The sequence below is a fragment of the Leptodactylus fuscus genome, chromosome 1, assembly GCF_031893055.1.
Source record: "Leptodactylus fuscus isolate aLepFus1 chromosome 1, aLepFus1.hap2, whole genome shotgun sequence".
NCBI lineage: Eukaryota > Metazoa > Chordata > Amphibia > Anura > Leptodactylidae > Leptodactylus > Leptodactylus fuscus.
The window spans coordinates 266,683,144-266,701,492 of NC_134265.1; the positions used below are offsets into that span (position 1 = coordinate 266,683,144).

Consider the following 18,349-nt stretch of genomic DNA (forward strand, 5'->3'; position numbering starts at 1 on the left):
CGGTTGCGCAAAAAGTCACCAACCATAGAGGAGGCTATGGCCACAGAGGCTTGCGCGGAGGAAGCTGAGTAGACCTTCTTCAGAACGGAGTCCACCCTACGATCCAGAGGGTCCTGAAGATTTGAACCATCTTCCAAGGGCACCAGGGTTCTGCGGGACAGCTTTGCTACGGCCAAATCCACCTTCGGGGGAGGCCCCCAGGAATCCCACTGGGTAGTGTTAACAGGAAACAAACTCTTGAAGATCCTGGAAAGCGAATGTCCTTTCTCTGGCTGTTTCCACTGCTGCGCCATAAGGTCGGTCAGCGTGGCGTCCCCATGGAAGGCAATATGTCCCCCAGAGGCAGACGTGGAGGCTTCCCCGTCAACATCTCGGCCCACTGTAGACCGGATGGACTTCAGCAGCCTGCCCGTTTGTTCATAATGGAACGCAGTTCTGCTGGAATAACTGAGTCGTCCTCGGAGGAATCATCCTCTGCCACCCGCAGGTGTTACAAGGGGGGGGGAAGAGACGAGGAACGGAGCTCAGAGCATGGTCTCCTGGTGAGCTGAGACAAGGTGCAATGGATCCCTTTGAGGGAATCATCCTGCAAAACAAAAAGGAGAGTACAAGCAAGGGAAAAACTATTTACCCAAGCGATGCCCAAACTCACCATCTCCTTGACCCATGCCATCATATCTCTGGGAGAGGGCTCCACAGGTGGAGGACCTCTGCACCCGCGACAACGGGCCCACTCATAGCCTGAAAATAGGCATGTTATAGGACCAGTAGTACCCCGCAGGGCACAACCTTTCAAGCCGCTACCTACCATCAGGGAGCGGTGTGTCGCAATCGAAGCAGGAAAGATGTTTCCTCTTGGAAGAGGTTTTCCTCCTACCATCCCCAGGAGGGGTAGTAGAGGATGACATATCCTACAGAGAGAGATAATAGAACATGCAACACTGTCACCATGACATCATACCAGCTTTTTAAAAAAAGGGTAAATCTTACCAGGTCCTGTAGACCGGACAGCGAGGTGACGGATCCTAATAAAGTTTGCAAACTGGAAAAGAGTTCAAGATCAATGAACACCACAATCGCACGCCTTCAGCAGATACTGCAGGAAGGTCTCTGACACCAGGCCAGCCAGCCTCTTAATTCTGGCCGGCTGGAAGTGGGCGGAGCCACAATCAAAGCAGGTGAGGCAACCTGCCCAGACAACTAACCCTGTAATCAGGGGTCTGCAAAGATATACATTCCCCCCCACCAAGAGGCCCTTAACACGGGCACTTACCCCCACATCTCCCCGTCTTTTCCGGCCTTTAATAAGGCCTGAATCTTCCCTGAGTGAGCGGCCGCCAGCGCCAGGCCTTTGCCATGGCGCTATGATACTTCCGGCGAAACCGGAAGTGCGCGCTTACAGCGGCCGGCGGGGAACAGGATACACAACAGTGTGGTTCCACCCGCCGGCAGTCCGCGCGGCCACCAGAGGCGGCATGCGGAGTCCCCGGACTCTCACCAAAATGTCAGGTAAGTCACAAGGAGCAGGGGAAGCGGGGGAGAGGGGGGGCAGGGGGGATAGAGGGGGGTAGCCACACATGGCTAACAAGCACCTTCTCCCCGCAGGGCACAGAAGGTGACAAGAAAAAAACAACCGCTCAGGAGGTGAGTGATCCTGCTGAGCTTCTCTAAGAGGACACAAGTCCTCCCACCTGTCCTCTGTCCACACAGGACAGAAAAAAACACGCAGAGGGGAGGTTCTTGTGCCCTCTTATAGGGCCTGCCACGCATTTGATTGGCTAATTAAATATCCGCCTGTCCTACCAGCACACAGGGGCAGAAATACCCCACATTGTGCCGCTGTTGAGGACGACAGGGAACTGATGTGATTTAGATTTCTATTCATTTTAGCAGACTTCTATGATTATTTTCTTAATTCACAAAATAAACCAATAACGAACAACAAATTTTGTATTGCTACATATTTAGTTGGATTCGATGCCTTTGCCCGCCATGCAGTGTCACTCTGCTTCTTCAGAAGGTAATACGATTAAGACATTTCTGTTAGAAATTTTTCCCAACTTGATATAAGCTGACAACTGTGGAACTTATATTTTGAAGTTTTTATTTTAGAAAATTCTCTTTAGATAATTTTTCCAAGCTGGTGAACATCTGAGCTAATAGGTTCAGCACTGCTCAAGCTAAGTCAGCAAGTTTTCAGTGCACTGTCAAGGAAGAAAACATTCTCTTTTGGTGGTTTCATTTATGTGTTAAGCAAATGTGTTCAAAAAATATTCTCTCCTTCATACATACCCATTAAAGATTATGATGACAACCCCGTCCATATGCTTCTTCTGAGTACATGGACACCATAGAGGGGGTTCGAACTGCACTACAGGAGCAGCTCCTTTTTAGGAAAATTTGAGCCATCCTTGTATTAAAGGAGTTTTCCAGACAAAAAATGTTTATTTTAATAAAGGTGATAGTGAAGATACCCCAGACTTAAATAGCAGTCTGAAGTCGGTCTGAATAAAAACTGAAGGTAGAACCTCACAAATATTTAATAACTGAAACACACTAACCAACATGCACAAAATCACGTCCGTTATCCTGGTTGATGTTTGCTTTTGATTATTTTTCAATTAATCTTCCAGGTACTTCATACCTATTCCAGGAGAAGGTAATTTACCTAAAGTAAATAATTATACCACAGAGTATTAGTTTTCTACTGTTTATTCCATTAAAGGGTATCTGACTGGACGATTTACGATATTAAACCACGCAAAGGTTCTTATGGACCAGGGGTTTGTATCCCAAATTACCCTATTGCACTACCATCCGTGTCTGCATCAAAAGTAAAAACCTTTATAACCCTCCCGACGCCTATGCAGTTCTTCAGTGAAACTGGAGTAGTGCATCTCAGTGTCAGATCTCAGGTGTTTGCACAGTGAAGTTGGGGTACACAACTAGAAGTCGGGTGAACAACTAGAGGCAGGAGCAGCATAGATGAGTCCGATGAGACTCACTGGATTTATCTCTAGGCAAGTATAAAGATTTAGTTTTTTAATGAGGTCAGAAACACTGTTGCAATATGATTTTGGGACACTAAAACTCCGGTCCATAAAGATCCTGTCAAGTCATTTATGTAGCCTAAACTTAGAGCAGAATATAATAGAGCAAAATCTCAACTGTTACCTGGGTTTATATGATTTGGAGTAGGATTTGTAATCAATAAAGCAAAATAAAGTGGAAAAATCAATTCCTAAACCCACCAGGACCGCTTTACTAGATCGGATCCTAGTGGATTAACCATACTAGGCTTGTAGTTTATGAATTATAAGAATGATTTGACCATATTTTTATAATTGGTTCCAGCATTATACTAATGCCCTAGGATACCGTAGATTGGAGCATTAGGAAATGTATCTGCTTAATTTGTATTTTTATTGTGTTCCTTCATAATATGTGGCTGGTTGTTAATGGTTGCCAGGGAGTAACATTGGTTGGCACTTATCAGGTGCACTGACATTGTGACAGGGCTCAAGGAAATGTTGTGTACATGCCATCGACTGAGTTTGTACGCACTGAGGTCTCCACTCCTCTAAGCTGTTTGAGAAGATTGGAATAAAGAACTTTTTTATGCTACCAATGAGTGCTACCTTTTCACTTCTCCATCTTACTCATAAATTACAGGTTAAACTGAATCGTAATAAGGGATCCTGGAGATTTACTTTCACTTAGCATTGCCTTACCGAATCATAGTGATACAATGACCCACCTATATTCCACTGACAGGCTCCCTATACCAACAAAATACTGATAAAACTCAGTATACAAATTCACTATATTTAGATTTATTTATATTTAAATGTGTACACAATGGAGCAGATTTACTATTGAAAATGTGTCATATTTACTAACGAAACTGGCACTCATATTTTGCATCCCATTTAGTAACTATTTTAGACACTTTCCATGCTCTCTCTACTAGAAAGTGGTCACGCTTATGGTAAATGGGACTGGGATTGATGGAAAAGTTTGGCGTAAGATGAGTACACCAAAAATGCTCCATAATTTTTGCACATCTTTTTGTCAGAAATTAAGCTAGCTAATAAGTGGTGTGTACTTAGACTAAACAGTCTGACAATGCTCCACATTTATCTCTCAGCATTAGTCTCTTTGATAAATCAGGCGCAGTTTAAGACTGTCTGGACTTAGTTTGCACTATATGGTCATCACGCTGCATTCTGAGAGCAATGAGAGCAAGTATTCACATGTCTGTCTTTTGACAAACTTTTGAAAAATCCTGCAGTTTAAAAAAAACAAAAAAAACATTATTTTTGTCCGATTTAGACACATGGACCCAATAGAAGTTAATAGACCAATTTTTAACAGATGTTAAATGGATTGACTTCTGAATTACATCTGTTATAGGGTACCTGAGTTTTCATGAAAAGTTCAAATATCTAGGAAGACTGTTTTTGGCTGTATAACCATTCATACACGATGTCCTATCAGTTTCTGCATTCATTTGGGCCTACACAGGAGCAGAATGTCGCGATGGAATACCGCTGCTGCATCAACATTCCGTCGCGGCGAGCGGCGCGGAATGTTCACATGGCGGAAAAGGTTTCCGCAGCCTTTTCCTCCATGTGAACATACGCTTAAAGAACATGGCAAAGTCCTTCTTCTGAGTTAATAACATCAGATCCGTTGGTCGCATGGCAATGCTGCACCTCAGTCTCATTCATTTTAATGGGACTAAGGGTTCGTTCACATCTGCGACCGGTCTCCGTTCATGCAGGTTTCCGTTTCCTGCACAAAACTGAGCATGAGACGGAAACCTGCAGGACTCTTTCATACCCATTCATTTGATTGGCTTTGAAAGATGTCCGGCCGTGAGCGTCGGTGAGTGTTTTATGCTCTCCGCCGCGAAACCGATTTTTTAAAAATCAGAGTCGGACATGCAGTACTCTGTGTCTGGTTTTAAAAAAACGGTTTCGCGGCGGAGAGCATAAAACGCTCATCGGCACTCACGGCCGGACCCGTTCTGACAGCTTTCCTGCTTCTGCATGCAGAAGACGGAAAGCTGAGAACGGACTCCGGGCGCTAGTGTGAACCTAGCGTAAGCTGAATCATTACCATGTGACCCACAGAGGTGTGGTCGCTTCCTGTGAAGAAGAAAATAGACATGCTTTTCTAATCCTGGACAATCCCTTCAACAGCAAGGGCAACATGCTAGATAAAATAAGTAACAAAAGTAGAAAATGTTGTCCGTACCCAGGGGCATAGCTTTAGGGGGTGCAAAGGTAAAAATTACTACTTGGCCCTGGAGCTTCATGTCTCTCTATAACATAAGAATGCATCAGTGATAGATAGCACACAGTAAGTGGGGCCCCAATGTAAATTTTGCATGGGAGCCCAGGGACTTCAAGTTACAACTCTTCCCATAAGGGTGCATTCATACGGAGTTTTGTGGCGCTGTTTTTGCCACAGTAACTCGAGTAAAGAATCAGCGCTGAAAAACAGACTCCCATTGAGTTCAATGGGCTCCATCTTCCGTGCGGAACACATTAAAATCAATGGGTAAAAAAGCCTCCCATTGATTTCAATGTGTACCGCGGAAAACAGAACCCATTAAAGTCAACGGGAGTCTGTTTTTCAGTGCTGATTCTTTACTCGAGTTACTGTGGCAAAAACAGCGCCACAAAGCTCGATGTGAATTCACCCTGAGAGCTTGCTATCAAAATGGAATGGCGGGAGGGACACAATAAGTACAACATCAGGTTTCAGGTGACGGGGGAGGATATAAAACAAGACTGCTGAAGTATTAACCAAGCAATTTTCTAGACCAACACAGATATAAGATGGATTGCGGCAAGTTATCTGTGACCAGGTCAGGTTGTGTTTAGACCATAATCTTCAGCAGTAGCTGAAATAATGTTATGTGATATAGAGCTTCTTGGAGAATGCCTTTCAGCTCTTAACACTTAAAGTTCTTTACTGTGTAGAAAGAAATAGTTACATGTCCCTGTATTCTCAAATACTTTCAAAAAATCCACAAATAAGTTATGAAATACTCTTTTTTATTATTATTATTATTATTATTATTATTATTATTATTATACATTTTATTATAAGAAGGCTCAAAATAAGTCTTATATATGGAGTTTTCTTCATAACAAATATTTGGTACCAGCATCTCAGCAGGTAATTTGATAAGCTTCAACTATAATATTTCATTTGGTAGCCAACTATCTTAAAGAGGACCTTTCACTATCTGGGGCACATGCGGTTTAATACAACGCCAGAAAGCCGACAGTGCGCTGAATTCAGCGCACTATCAACTTTCATGTTCTGTGCCCCAGTCAAGAGTTATCTGTGCCGTTACCGTAGCTATTCAGTGTCAGAGGGGTGTTTATGAAAGTCAGTCAGGAATGCCCTTCCTCACAGCAGCGTCTACAGCGCTGTCCTGTGAGAGCACTCAGCGTCATCGCTGCATGGTAAGCAACGACCCCTCTCACAGTACAGCGCAATAGACGCTACCGTGAGGAAGGGTGTTCCAGACTGACTGTCAGAAACGCCCTTCTGACAGTGAAGAGCTATGGTATCGGCACTGATAGCTCTTCACTGGGGGCACAGAACGGGAAAGCTGATAGTGCACCAATTTCAGCGCACTGTCGGCTTTCTAGCAGTGTATTAAACCGCATGTGCCCCAGAAGGTGAAAGTTCCTCTTTAAGCTTGTGTATACTATACTGTATATCAATGAAAGATAGGTAAACAGATACATAAATGGAAGAATGACAAATAAATATAATAATAGTAGTATAGTAAAAATACTGTAAATGGGTAAAGTATAAACCTCTAGGCTATATACTCCTCTATAAATAAAAGGTAATAAATAGGCAGCACTCCAAATATTACAGAAGTGAAAAAAGTGGGTACATTCCATTTGTAATCCACTACATCCAATTTAATAATATTTTAAGACAGATAGATAAAATATGTACACATAATAGTATAATAGTCATAATACTGATAATGATGGTGACCAACAGTAGTGTCTGTTACAAGATTTTAGCAATTGACATTAGAATAACCATCACAAATCCGTAAAAAATTCCATTGATTACAATGAGATTTTATCTGGAGTCCATTAGTGACCGCTAGTGACCGTTAGTGTCCGTTGACACCAAATCTGTCACGTGTCCATTATTTTTCACAGACAATCAATTCTACATGCAGGACTTTTGTGTCCGTAAAAAATAACGGTTACATGACAGATGTCTTTAGGTAACTTTTTTTTTTGCGCAAGCTCATAAAGCAGAAACAATAAAAAGCAAAAAACGGGCAGCAAACAAACGGATTCTAACTGATACTAAGGTGTCCGGTTTTTTTAACTGATCCATTAAATGGACCAGTCAAAAAAAAATGATCACATTAACATCATTTAGAGGGAGTTCACACTACAGTTTCTAAAGTCCGCTGCTGTCTTCCGTCATATTTGGCGTTCACACTTGCACCTTCAGCTGTCCGCTATGATTCTGCCTAAATCCCCGGAAAAACTGCATAGGGATGGCTTGCCAGCGGTCAGTTTAAAAACCCATTAATTTGAATGGGTTTTTAAAGCAAACCGCCGGTATCCATATGCAGCCTTTGGGAGCCTGCACATGGAGTTACGCTCCGCTCATTCTGAACGTAAAACTCGTTCAGAATGAGCGCATGAAAACCAGATCCCATTGATTTCTATGGGTGCCGGCATATGCGCGCTACCCATTGAAATCAATGGGAGGGTTTTTACCCTATTGCTTTCAATGTGATACGCGCGTATGCCGGCACCCATAGAAATCAATGGGATCTGGTTTTTATGCGCTCATTCTGAACGAGTTTTACGTTCAGAATGAGCAGAGCGTAACTCCGTGTGCAGGCTCCATTTCCATGTTTTTTTTCATGGACCCAAGTTCTTGCAGGGCCAACTTTGTATCCGTGCAATAAAAATGGTTTCACAGCGGAGAGGCAGACGGACATCGGTTTGCTTTAAAAATCTATTGAAATGAACGGGTTTTAAAGCCTACCGCTGGCAAGCGGCAATCCTACCTATGCAGTTTCTCTGGGGATTTAGACGGAATCACAGCGGACATCTCAAGGCGAAAGTGTGAATGCCACAATAGGATGACAGCAACTGACATTAGTTGTCATACTGTTTATTTACTTTTGTCCATGCTTGCACAACTTTATCTTCTGTTACAAAAGTAAAGAAACATGACGGAAGCCAGCGTTTACACTAGTGTCAATAGGAACGGACACAGAATCAGTCCATGACCTGTTCTCTGTGACAGCTAAAATTCGTTGTTGTCATCTTGTGACGGAAGACAGCAATGAACATTAGTAACGGTAGTGTGAACTCCCCCTTAGTGTCCGTTAATGACTGTTATGATAGGTGTCCGTTTTTTTTTCTTTTAAAAAACAGACATCCAATGGTAGTGTGAACCCATCCTAAATATGGCAAGTAAACTGCAAAAACTACAAACTGTAATAATTATTCAGAGTTGCATAAAGTATTAGTTTAACCAGAGAAGCAAGTGAAAACAAATACAGCTAGAAAGCACGCCTTTATGTTGCGATAATAAAATTCTATAGGTTGAAAGAAAGCTCTTAGTATTCTTTTTTTTTTCTGATATCTTATCATGTGTATCTCCAAAAATATAAAGAAGCTATCTTAATCTGTGTTGCTGTATTCCTCCAGTGATCTAAGAGAGTTCATAAGTATGCTCAGAGAAGTATATACATAATATATTTTTTTAATATACAATGAATGCATAAATATATTAGGCAAAGATGTTCATCATTCATTCTCTACACAACCTGAGAGAAACTCCAGAGAAGCGGCATCATTTGTACAGCAGGGGGCGGTGTTGATAACTGTAACATCAAACAGCATATACAGTACATTACATAGATAATTACTTAATTAGGCAGACAGGAAGATAAGAGGATTGACACATTGCAGACCCATACTAGTGCTCATTTAGCTCTAAGTATAAGACATTCAAAGGAACAAATCTTACTTCTCAGCAGCTACTGGAGCTGCTCAAGTTTTTCTGTGAGCACACTAATAATCTTTTCTAGATTAATGATGTATATGAAGCAAAGATATCTCAAACAATATGTCATATTATTTATGTGGAGTGCTCAGCTATCACTGTAAATGTATCTCCCCACAACTATAATACCGTAATAACGCCAAATTGAAAGTGAATGCATTGTGCAGCTGAATACCCACACAAAAGACCAAGAATAAGACATGTCAGACAGAAACATGTAACTGTATGAATTCAATGTGCTACTCCTTATGTTACGTAACTACATAGGCACACACGTAGAGAATATATAGAAATATCATAAATGAAAATTGATGCTACATTACCTGTCCTGATATGCCATATTCCCTTATCACAGTACAGGAGAGTAAGACACTCATGACCATTATATGTCACATTGGAAGGCGGAATGGTGTGATCCTTGACTCAGTACCATAGTTCTCTTATAACATAGTGGATATAGGACCAAACTGAGATGGAATCTCCATTATCACTGGGCCTATGGCGGCTAGAGGACGCCCTCTATGGTCAGTACTACACACAATACAAGTGGTCATTCGATCTGACACCTGAATGACCCAGCCAAGCCGTAAAACATTCATACATTAGTTCGGATTAACCTCTCAGTAATGGGGCACTATGTACTGTAGGTACAATGGCATTATTTATGCCTGACGACAATCAGACAACATTACTATTCAGGCTCAAACACATATAAAGATGAGACGATTACGTAAGAAGTGACCATATCTGCCCAACGTCTGGCTTAAAAACAGTACATCATAACATGCTGTCATTTTTACTCTCTTTGGCTTCTTGAGCGCTTAGTACATAGAACTGATCTGACTTTTCTTAGATCCAGTATCAAATGTTGGAAAAAGGTGAAAATAGAAGTGAGATGTCTGAAGAAAATAAAAGTCTCAAGTACAGAGATGACTGCTCATAGAAGTTTATGGTTGGTTTCACAGCCTTAGAATATGTGGAGAAATGTGATATTACAATCCACGTCTACGTGACACGCAGCTACACATACCATAATAGCCAAGAAATCCATACATACAATAAAGATATACACTTTGCTGTACTGAGGAAATCTAAAAGTCATAAAGTAGTTACAGATCAAGCATCATACATAATCCATATGTCGACTGTCTGGGTTATAATCACATCCACCTTCTGTCAAAAGGATCACCCACTCATATTACATGTAAGTCCTGTTAAATCCTATAAACACACCAGTAATAGATAGACTTATATAATGGACATACTTGACTATTCGTACAAATATGAGCACCTATAGGCAAACAAATCGGACTTGAAATATATAGCCAGTAATTGCAGATCAATATTTATACATATATAACTATCCGTGGATTTATATAAATGACAATCCAAAGAAATAAAAATTGACATTCATACAGAATATGACCATCTATAGTCACAGATCTATGATCATCTGTATACACAGAGCCATGTCCTTCATCGAGTATGAAGAATAAAGACAAGAAACTTACCCTTATGAATCAGATATGTAAAGTAGAAAGTATATTATATTTACTCCATCAAAATAAATTCAATAAAACATACCAATATCCTATAGGACCTTACAAGGGTATAGCTGATGGTTTGTATGTTAGACATCTGCAGTATATATTTGGTTATTACATTACCTTCTGCCAAATCTCATAATGGCAATATCAGTCATGATGCTGTATGTGAATAGACTTGTAAGCAGGTGTACCTTACATCACAACCGCTCTGCTGGTGGGTAGCCATATGGAATATATATGGTACCATGTGGCAACACTTATTATTATCTCTGCCACCAAATGACTCTCTACAAGTAACCTTTCCACAGAATGTTATATGACGCATGTGACAGAATTACTTCTTATTCCCCGTGCTAGTGCACAGAATAGGAGTTTACCCATGTTCTATATAGCTTTGTGTCAATGGCAGGAAAGAGTAGGAAAGTCTCCCGTTAAGTTACATACATAGTAGGAGAGATGAGCCAACTCTGCCCCTGTCATACAGGCCTGGCCATAAAATGTCCTCTATAGTAACTAAAGTCATTCTAGCATAAGGTCATGTGCAATAATACAGCATGTCACAGTGCTGGCACAGCTTCAGCCATGGCACCCACAGCTGGGGCACAAGTGCAAATGAATGTGATAATATAAAGTCTACTCACAGAGAGTGGAACTGATAGCAGTCACTCTGGGAACCCCCAGCAATGAACGAGCTGCTCTCCGCAGGTAAAACCAGCACTCCCCGGGGCTGAGGCAGGGGCGCCCACTGCCCACCATTTCTTGCCAGCCATCCCCCGCGTTCCCCAAGGTCTGGGAAGCTGACCCTGCCAGAGGGCAGCTCCTTGCATTTCCTGCCCTTTGTGGACATACAGGAATCCCCAGGGCGTCTGAGGTAGCTGAGGGCACCAGCGCAGGGCACAGGAGAGTCAGGGGTAGATGCAGGCTGAGTCAGGTGTATACAGGGCTGTGTACAGCTGTGCACCGAGAAAGGCTCTGAAGAGTGATGGGGATGGGAACGAGGAAGAAATGCAGGAGCTGTGGCAGGCAGCTGCCCTCCTCCCGCCCGAGCTCTCCTCCCCCTCCCTCACTGGACGACTTGGTTTCTCATTCACCAGTTTCTTATTCACAAGCAATGTATCTTTGCGTTTCCCTGGTTCAGCAACTATGGAGATACTATCTTAATAATCTATTACATCGACTGAGATACCTCAAGGAGAAGAAAGCAGCTTGGGAACAAATAAGGGGCACAAAAGTAGGCATCACTAAGGCACACAAACATGTGATGCAAAGGGTTAAATAACTTTCAGCCACCAAGCTCACACACCCAAGTCACAGATAGGGATGCCCCATATCAAATGTAGTCATGTCCACACTGACCCAAAGTGGTTCTGGGGATAAAAGCTGCCATTATAGCGGACAGACGCTCACTTTCTACTGATCTGAGGAAGTGATGGGTGTTTTCAGAAAGTTACATTACCCTAGGCAGCAAATCTAACACTGCTGAGGGAAGAGACAGATGTCCCACATAAAATTCAGTCATGTCCCCACTGTCCTAAAGTGGTTCTGGACATTGAAAACTGGCATCAACTTGGCAATGTCTCACTGACAAGAATAAGCACCCTGTGTTATTAAAAGGTTAATACCTTTGAACCATTCATCCCACAATGGCAAAACACAGATGGTGATTCCCTGCATCAAATTAGTTTGGGTATAGGCTGGCCCAAAAAGGTTCTAGGCAATAGAGGACATCAATGGAGGCAGATTTAAAATAGTTAAAAGAGTGTGGACCAATGACTTCATACTACATAGACACAAATAGATATGCCCGACATAAAAGTCCATGGAAATAATTGGCCGGCCCAATGTCAGTATGGGCAAAATAAAATAAAAAATGGCAACAAAGTTGCCAGACAGTAACTTTTTGCAATGAGTTAAATGATTGTTGACCACAGAACTCACAGCCGGCGCACAGATAGGGACGGCCTGTATTAACGCTTGGTGAAGTATAAGCTGTACAAAATCATTCTGGGCATAAAAGCTGGCATCAATGTGGGCTTTTTTCTAACTTTGAAGAAGTTATGGGTGTTTTCAAAGAGTTAAATAATTTTTGCTCACTGATCTGCAAGAGCAAGTTGGCCTAAAGTGTTTATGGACATATAATCTCACAAATACTGTTGGACCACTGGTCTCACATACTAATACAGAGAAAGGAATGACCTGAATCACATTCAGTCAAGGCAGGGTTAGCCTACAGTGATTTCAGCTGTAAAAGCTGGCATCAAACTGGACAGACAGACACTTTTTACGGCTTTCATTAGGTAGTTTAAAGGGTTAAATACATTTGGACCAATAATTTCATATTACCTGCACACAGAGAAGGTGCCAAGTTTAGTCCAGGCTAACTTAAAATGGTTTTGGTCAAAAGAAAGAAAAAGTTCTGTAGTCAGACTTTTTCTTCAGTTAGAAAAGCAAACCAACATGACGCAAGAAAGTGTCTGTCTTGGTTTTTAAATTATAGTTAAAGAGAACAAATACAGAAGGAGTGGGGGACTCCATCTATGTCCATTACACTACAACCGTTAATGTCCGGTGCTGTCATCCTATGATGGATTAGAGCAATGGACTGTAATAATGGTAGTGTGAACAAAGCCTAATTGGTAAGTGATAAAACTATTAATTTGAATACATAACAAGTATTTTCAAGAGTTAAAGGGATTCTATCATTAAAATGTTTTTTCTTTCTAACACGTTCAGTAGAAATCCCGATTTTCTTCAGTATGCAAATGAGTTATCTTGCAGCACTGGGGACGGTCCCTAGCACCACATAAACGTCCACAAAAAAATGGCCGCACACGTGTGAAGTCGGTTCTGCCAGAGACCCAATAGCAGAGCCAACTGTGCATTCGTAGAAGTTTGACCCCCAGTGCCGGAAGAAGATGCGGGAAGAGGCCTTTCCGGAAGAAGACAGAAGCGTCTCTGGAGATTTCTCTCGCAGCATTGGGGACGCCCCCAGTGCTGTTTTAGTGCTGCGGACTTCCCTCAGTGCTGCAAGAGAACTCATTTGCATACCGAAGAAAACCAAGATTTTCTACCTAATGGCTGCACGGAGAAGACATCTAAAGGTAGGAGAAGAATAGCCTTTCTTAAGGCTATTCCTACGTGTTAGTCAGGAAAAAAAAATGTATTGATAGGATCCCTTTAAATACTGTTACCTTAGCCAGGCAAATAAAAATGTAAGCTTTGTAAAATTACATATAAAGGGCTATAAAGAAGATGGAAGGGGGCATAAGAGAAGAGAACTACAAGTCCAAGCATGTTAGAGCTATTGTGTGATATCAGGAGACATTACATGGAGAGAGCAGGTCGTATTACCCAGAGACGTCATCCTGGGAGAGCCCTTCACAGGATGATTTGTGCATGGCAAAAGTGGGAGATGCTTTTTCAAGAGGCATGACCTTTATAAAAAAAAAAGGCACAGCTAAATATATTCAGACCCCAAATATTAATATCAAACCCAGATTGTTTCTGGTTAAATAAGATAAATGCATCCTTTTTATTTATGCTGTTTAGTCATCACTACAAATAATAGGCAGAATTATGAAAACTGGCGATACTCTCACCACTGTTTATGGCTCCATTGCCGGTGGAGGGTTCCCCTCATATGTGTCAATGAGCATGCTTCCACTGGGCGGTTTGCCATTAGGAACATGTTCATAACCTTGTACATTTCCCCATCATTTATGTTAGCTTCCTACCATAATTTATGACAATTTTGGAAGGGCGACGGCCCGCGTCCCCTTTAGGTTTTTAGCAGGGATTTTCCATAAGTGCAAAGGCCAAACATACGGTAATTTTTAGTTACAAAGCACAGAATTCCGGCAATACCTCCTAATGTGAACAAGTACAAGCTACTATGGCAGTAATTCAAATACAAAAATGCAGCAACATCCTGTAAACAGCACCAAAAGCTGAAAATACACTGCCAATAACATTTAAACATAACGCTATTAATTATTATTTACAGATATAAATGTGAGATTTTTAGTATACATGTTTGATCAAAATATTGAAGTACATTTTTTTTTATTTCTGGTCTTAAACCTGTGTATGGAATAGACCACAACTTCATCCCTTCTCTCTAGAGGAATTTATCTGACCCATAATGTATTGGTATATAGAGATATATCAATATGTGCCATTATATTGTATGCTTAAAAAAGTTTATTCGAGATATATCTTTATATATCAGGACATTATACATGGAAACAAAATTACTATTAAAGCCTAGGGTGAGAAAAATTCCTCAAATGAGATTGGCTAGAAGTGTACCCAGCTGTATCTGGGCTCAAAAACTTCAAGAAACCTAAGGGTCTATTCACACAGAGTATTTTGGCGCTAATTCTAGAATCCACGTCAGAATCAGTGTGGAAAAAAAAAAAGCCTCCCATTGACTTCAATGGGTTCCGTTTTCTGCACTGGGAGGCATTTTTTCCCCATTGATTTCAACGGGTTCCACGTCGAAAATGGAACCCATTGAAGTCAATGAGAGGCTTTACTTCTGCGCGGATGCTGACGCGAATTCCGCATCAGAATCAGCGCACGGAAACTCCATGTGAATGCCCCCTAATGAAGAATTCTCTAGAATAATACTTTAAATCGATGCACAAAGCTGATGTCACAGTACATACCACATACAGTGTATGAACCAGCAGCTGTCTGTATTGGCCAGGTGACCAGAATAGGTGGCCTAAAAAAAAAGCAAGAGACTCCCAGAAAACCTGGGTGAGTTAACATGTTTGCTGGACTATCAACATAGGTCCTTTAGACTGAGGTCTCACTTTGCAGAAAAGCTGTGTTTTATGTTGCGGATTTTGCTGCCTTTTTTCAGCCAAAGCCAGGAATGGATTGAGCAGAAGGGAGAAGTATGAGCACTCCTTATATATTTCCCATCCCCTTTGTAGCCACTACTGGGTTTGGATGAAAAAGTCATGAATGATCACATGGTGGTGGTAACTTTCACATAGCCTTTAACCACCACATATTTTCTACACTGTTGAGCTTCACCTCACTATTCTAGTGCAATAATGGTGCCATCTGCCACTTCTAGCCCCCCCCCTCCACCTTCCTCAATTATAGCTGTATCCAGAGCACATGACCTAGTTACTGCCCCCCCCCCCAAGCTATAGCCTGCTGAAAATTCCAAGTTGGCGATTACTAAAAATACAGAATTTATGCAGATAGAAAATTTTATTTTAATATGCTTCATTTGGAAATTGCTACTAGAAAGCCCTCCCCTGCCTCCACCTCAAAAACTATTAATTTTCTGTCATGTCTGTAGAAACAGAGTGCAGAGTATACGAGTTGTATACTTTCAGAAACATTGCAACCCATGAGCATTTCTCAGTTCTTATTCACAGTTCTAGAAAATGGTTTCTATTCAAAACTCCCATGTTAAGTGCTTCAGCACTGGAAAAACCTCTGTGCGATGCAGGAAACTAGAGATTTGTGTTGTACTGTTACAGCCTCATGTTCTGTACACATTTTTGGTCTGCACCAAGCAAATTGTTTAACTCTGTACACCAAAATAAGAGCATACAGATCTATTATGCTGTAGTGTAGGCATACACTTATAGTTGCACAGATTCTATGTAGATACTTTTTTTCTGGTTATTGAACCATAAACATTTCCATCAAAGAGCATTCCCATTCTGTCTGATTTACAACTTCTATAGATGTAAATAAGCGTTGATTATGTAGATAATCTGTTTTCCCTTAGTCCAAACAGCAGCACATCACATGGGGTATTCCTGCCCCGTGTGTTGTTTTAGGAAAGGTGGAACTTTTAATTGAAATTAAAATACTAAATCACAACCCCTAAAAGAGGCAAGAACTTCCCCTCCCTAGTGTTGATTATAAATTAAAAAAATATATATATAACAGGGAGGGAAGCCTTGTGTTGCTGTTTGGACTAAAGGAAAACAGATTCTCTACATAATCAACACTTCCCCCAAGTCCATAAGCAGGACAACACATGGGGATGTAACGAGAAAAAACCCTTAGGGAGGGCCCTCTCAGCATACTAAAGGTAGTGGCCTCTGAGCTTTGCAGATCCAACCTATGTTTGATGAAAGTGGACTGAGATCGCCAAGTGGTCGCCGAACAAATCTGTTGTAATGATACAGAGTGTCTCTCTGCTCAGGTAGCAAAAACTGCCCTGGAGGAATGGGCTGTAACAAACTCTGGGCGAGAAAGCCCTTGAGAGAGAAACAAGACTCTTATTGCCTCCTTAAAGGGGCTCTATTATTAGACTTTCGCAATTTGAGATAATCATATGCCTGAATAGCCTTCAACCCCTTCCCGACATCCACCGTAATAGTACGGCGGACGCCGGGTGTTTAACTATGGCGGCCACCCGGGAGTCGGGCGGCCGCCATAGTTGCCGGGTGCCTACTGTTTTACACAGTAGACACCGAGCGCTAGTGTCCCCAGTCGGTGCCCAGACAGATCGGGGGCATTAACCCCTCCGGCACCTCAGTCAAAGCTCACCGAGGCGCCATTTTGCCGGCGGTGCAAGGGCACCGCCATTTTGCCGGTGATCGCTGGCGCCTGGAGCATGCTCCAGGGCCAATGTCACATTGGCATGAAAGCCGAGAACCTTGTAAAGGCTCCCTGGCCTGTCTGCAAGGATTTACTTTTGCAGGCTGCTCTTTGCAGTCTGCAAAAGAAATGCCAATTTTTTGCAATGTATTGCAATGCATTAGCATTGTAATGCATTGCATTAGTGATCAGACCCCCTGGGGTTCAAGACCCCTAGGGTCTAAAAAATGCAACGAAAAAATAAAAATTAAAAAAAAAGCAAAAAAAATAACAATTTTTTTTTAAAGTATTAAAAATTCAAATCACCCCCCTTTCCCTAGAGTACATATAAAAGTAGTGAAATACTGTGAAACACATACATATTAGGTATCCCTGTGTCCGAAAACGCCCGCTCTACAAATCTTTAAAAATATTTTTCCTGTACGGTAAACGCCGTAGCGGGAAAAAAGGTGAAAAGTGCCAAACTGCCACTTTTTCACAGTTTTGTCTCTGATAAAAATTTGAATAAAAAATGATCAAAGCAATAGCGATTCCCCAAAATGGTATAACTAAAAAGTACATCTGGACCCGCAAAAAAGACGCCCTATACATCACCGTACACGGAAGTGTAAAAAAGTTACTGGAAACATAGAATATAGGTGACATGTCATTTTGGCTGCACAGTGAACACCGTAAAAACAAATCCTGTAAGAAAATCGCAAAAATGGGGGCCACACGGTGGCTCAGTGGTTAGCACTGCAGCCTTGCAGCGCTGGAGTCCTGGTGTTCAAATCCCGCCAAGGGCATAAAACCATCTGCAAGGAGTTTGTATGTTCTCCCCGTGTTTGCAAAGACATACTGATAGGAAAAAATGTACATTGTGAGCTCTATGTGGGGCTCACAATCTACATAAAAAAAAAAAAAAATCGCAAAAATGCACTTTTTCTTCAAATCCCCCCCATTCTGAATTTTTTTCTAGCTTCCCAGTACATTGTACAGAATACTTAATGGTAGCATCATGAAGAAAAATTTGTCCCGCAAACATTAAGACCTCATATGGCTCTGAGAGTGGAGAAATAAAAATGTTATGGGGTTTGGAAGGAGGGGAGTCAAAAACTAAAAATGAAAATCAAAAAATACCGTCAGTGGGAAGGGGTTAAAAA

The 18,349-nt window shown here is 41.6% G+C and overlaps 1 protein-coding gene across 4 annotated transcripts in view; it reads right to left on the reverse strand.

The window, feature by feature from the left end:
- TRPC3 (transient receptor potential cation channel subfamily C member 3) overlaps window positions 1-11,615 on the reverse strand; it is a 356,160-nt gene extending 344,545 nt beyond the window's left edge. For 3 of the 4 annotated variants that reach the window (XR_012717460.1, XM_075287073.1, XM_075287062.1), the window contains exon 1: window positions 11,273-11,615. Coding sequence is in view for 3 of the 4 variants with exons in the window: in XM_075287062.1 (XP_075143163.1) it covers window positions 11,273-11,478 (206 nt within the window). In the remaining variant the exon portion in view is untranslated. Of the gene's footprint in view, window positions 1-9,407; window positions 9,878-11,272 lie in introns of those variants that run through there. The other variant, XM_075287081.1, reaches the window with a different exon arrangement.
- Between the last annotated feature and the right edge of the window lie 6,734 nt (window positions 11,616-18,349).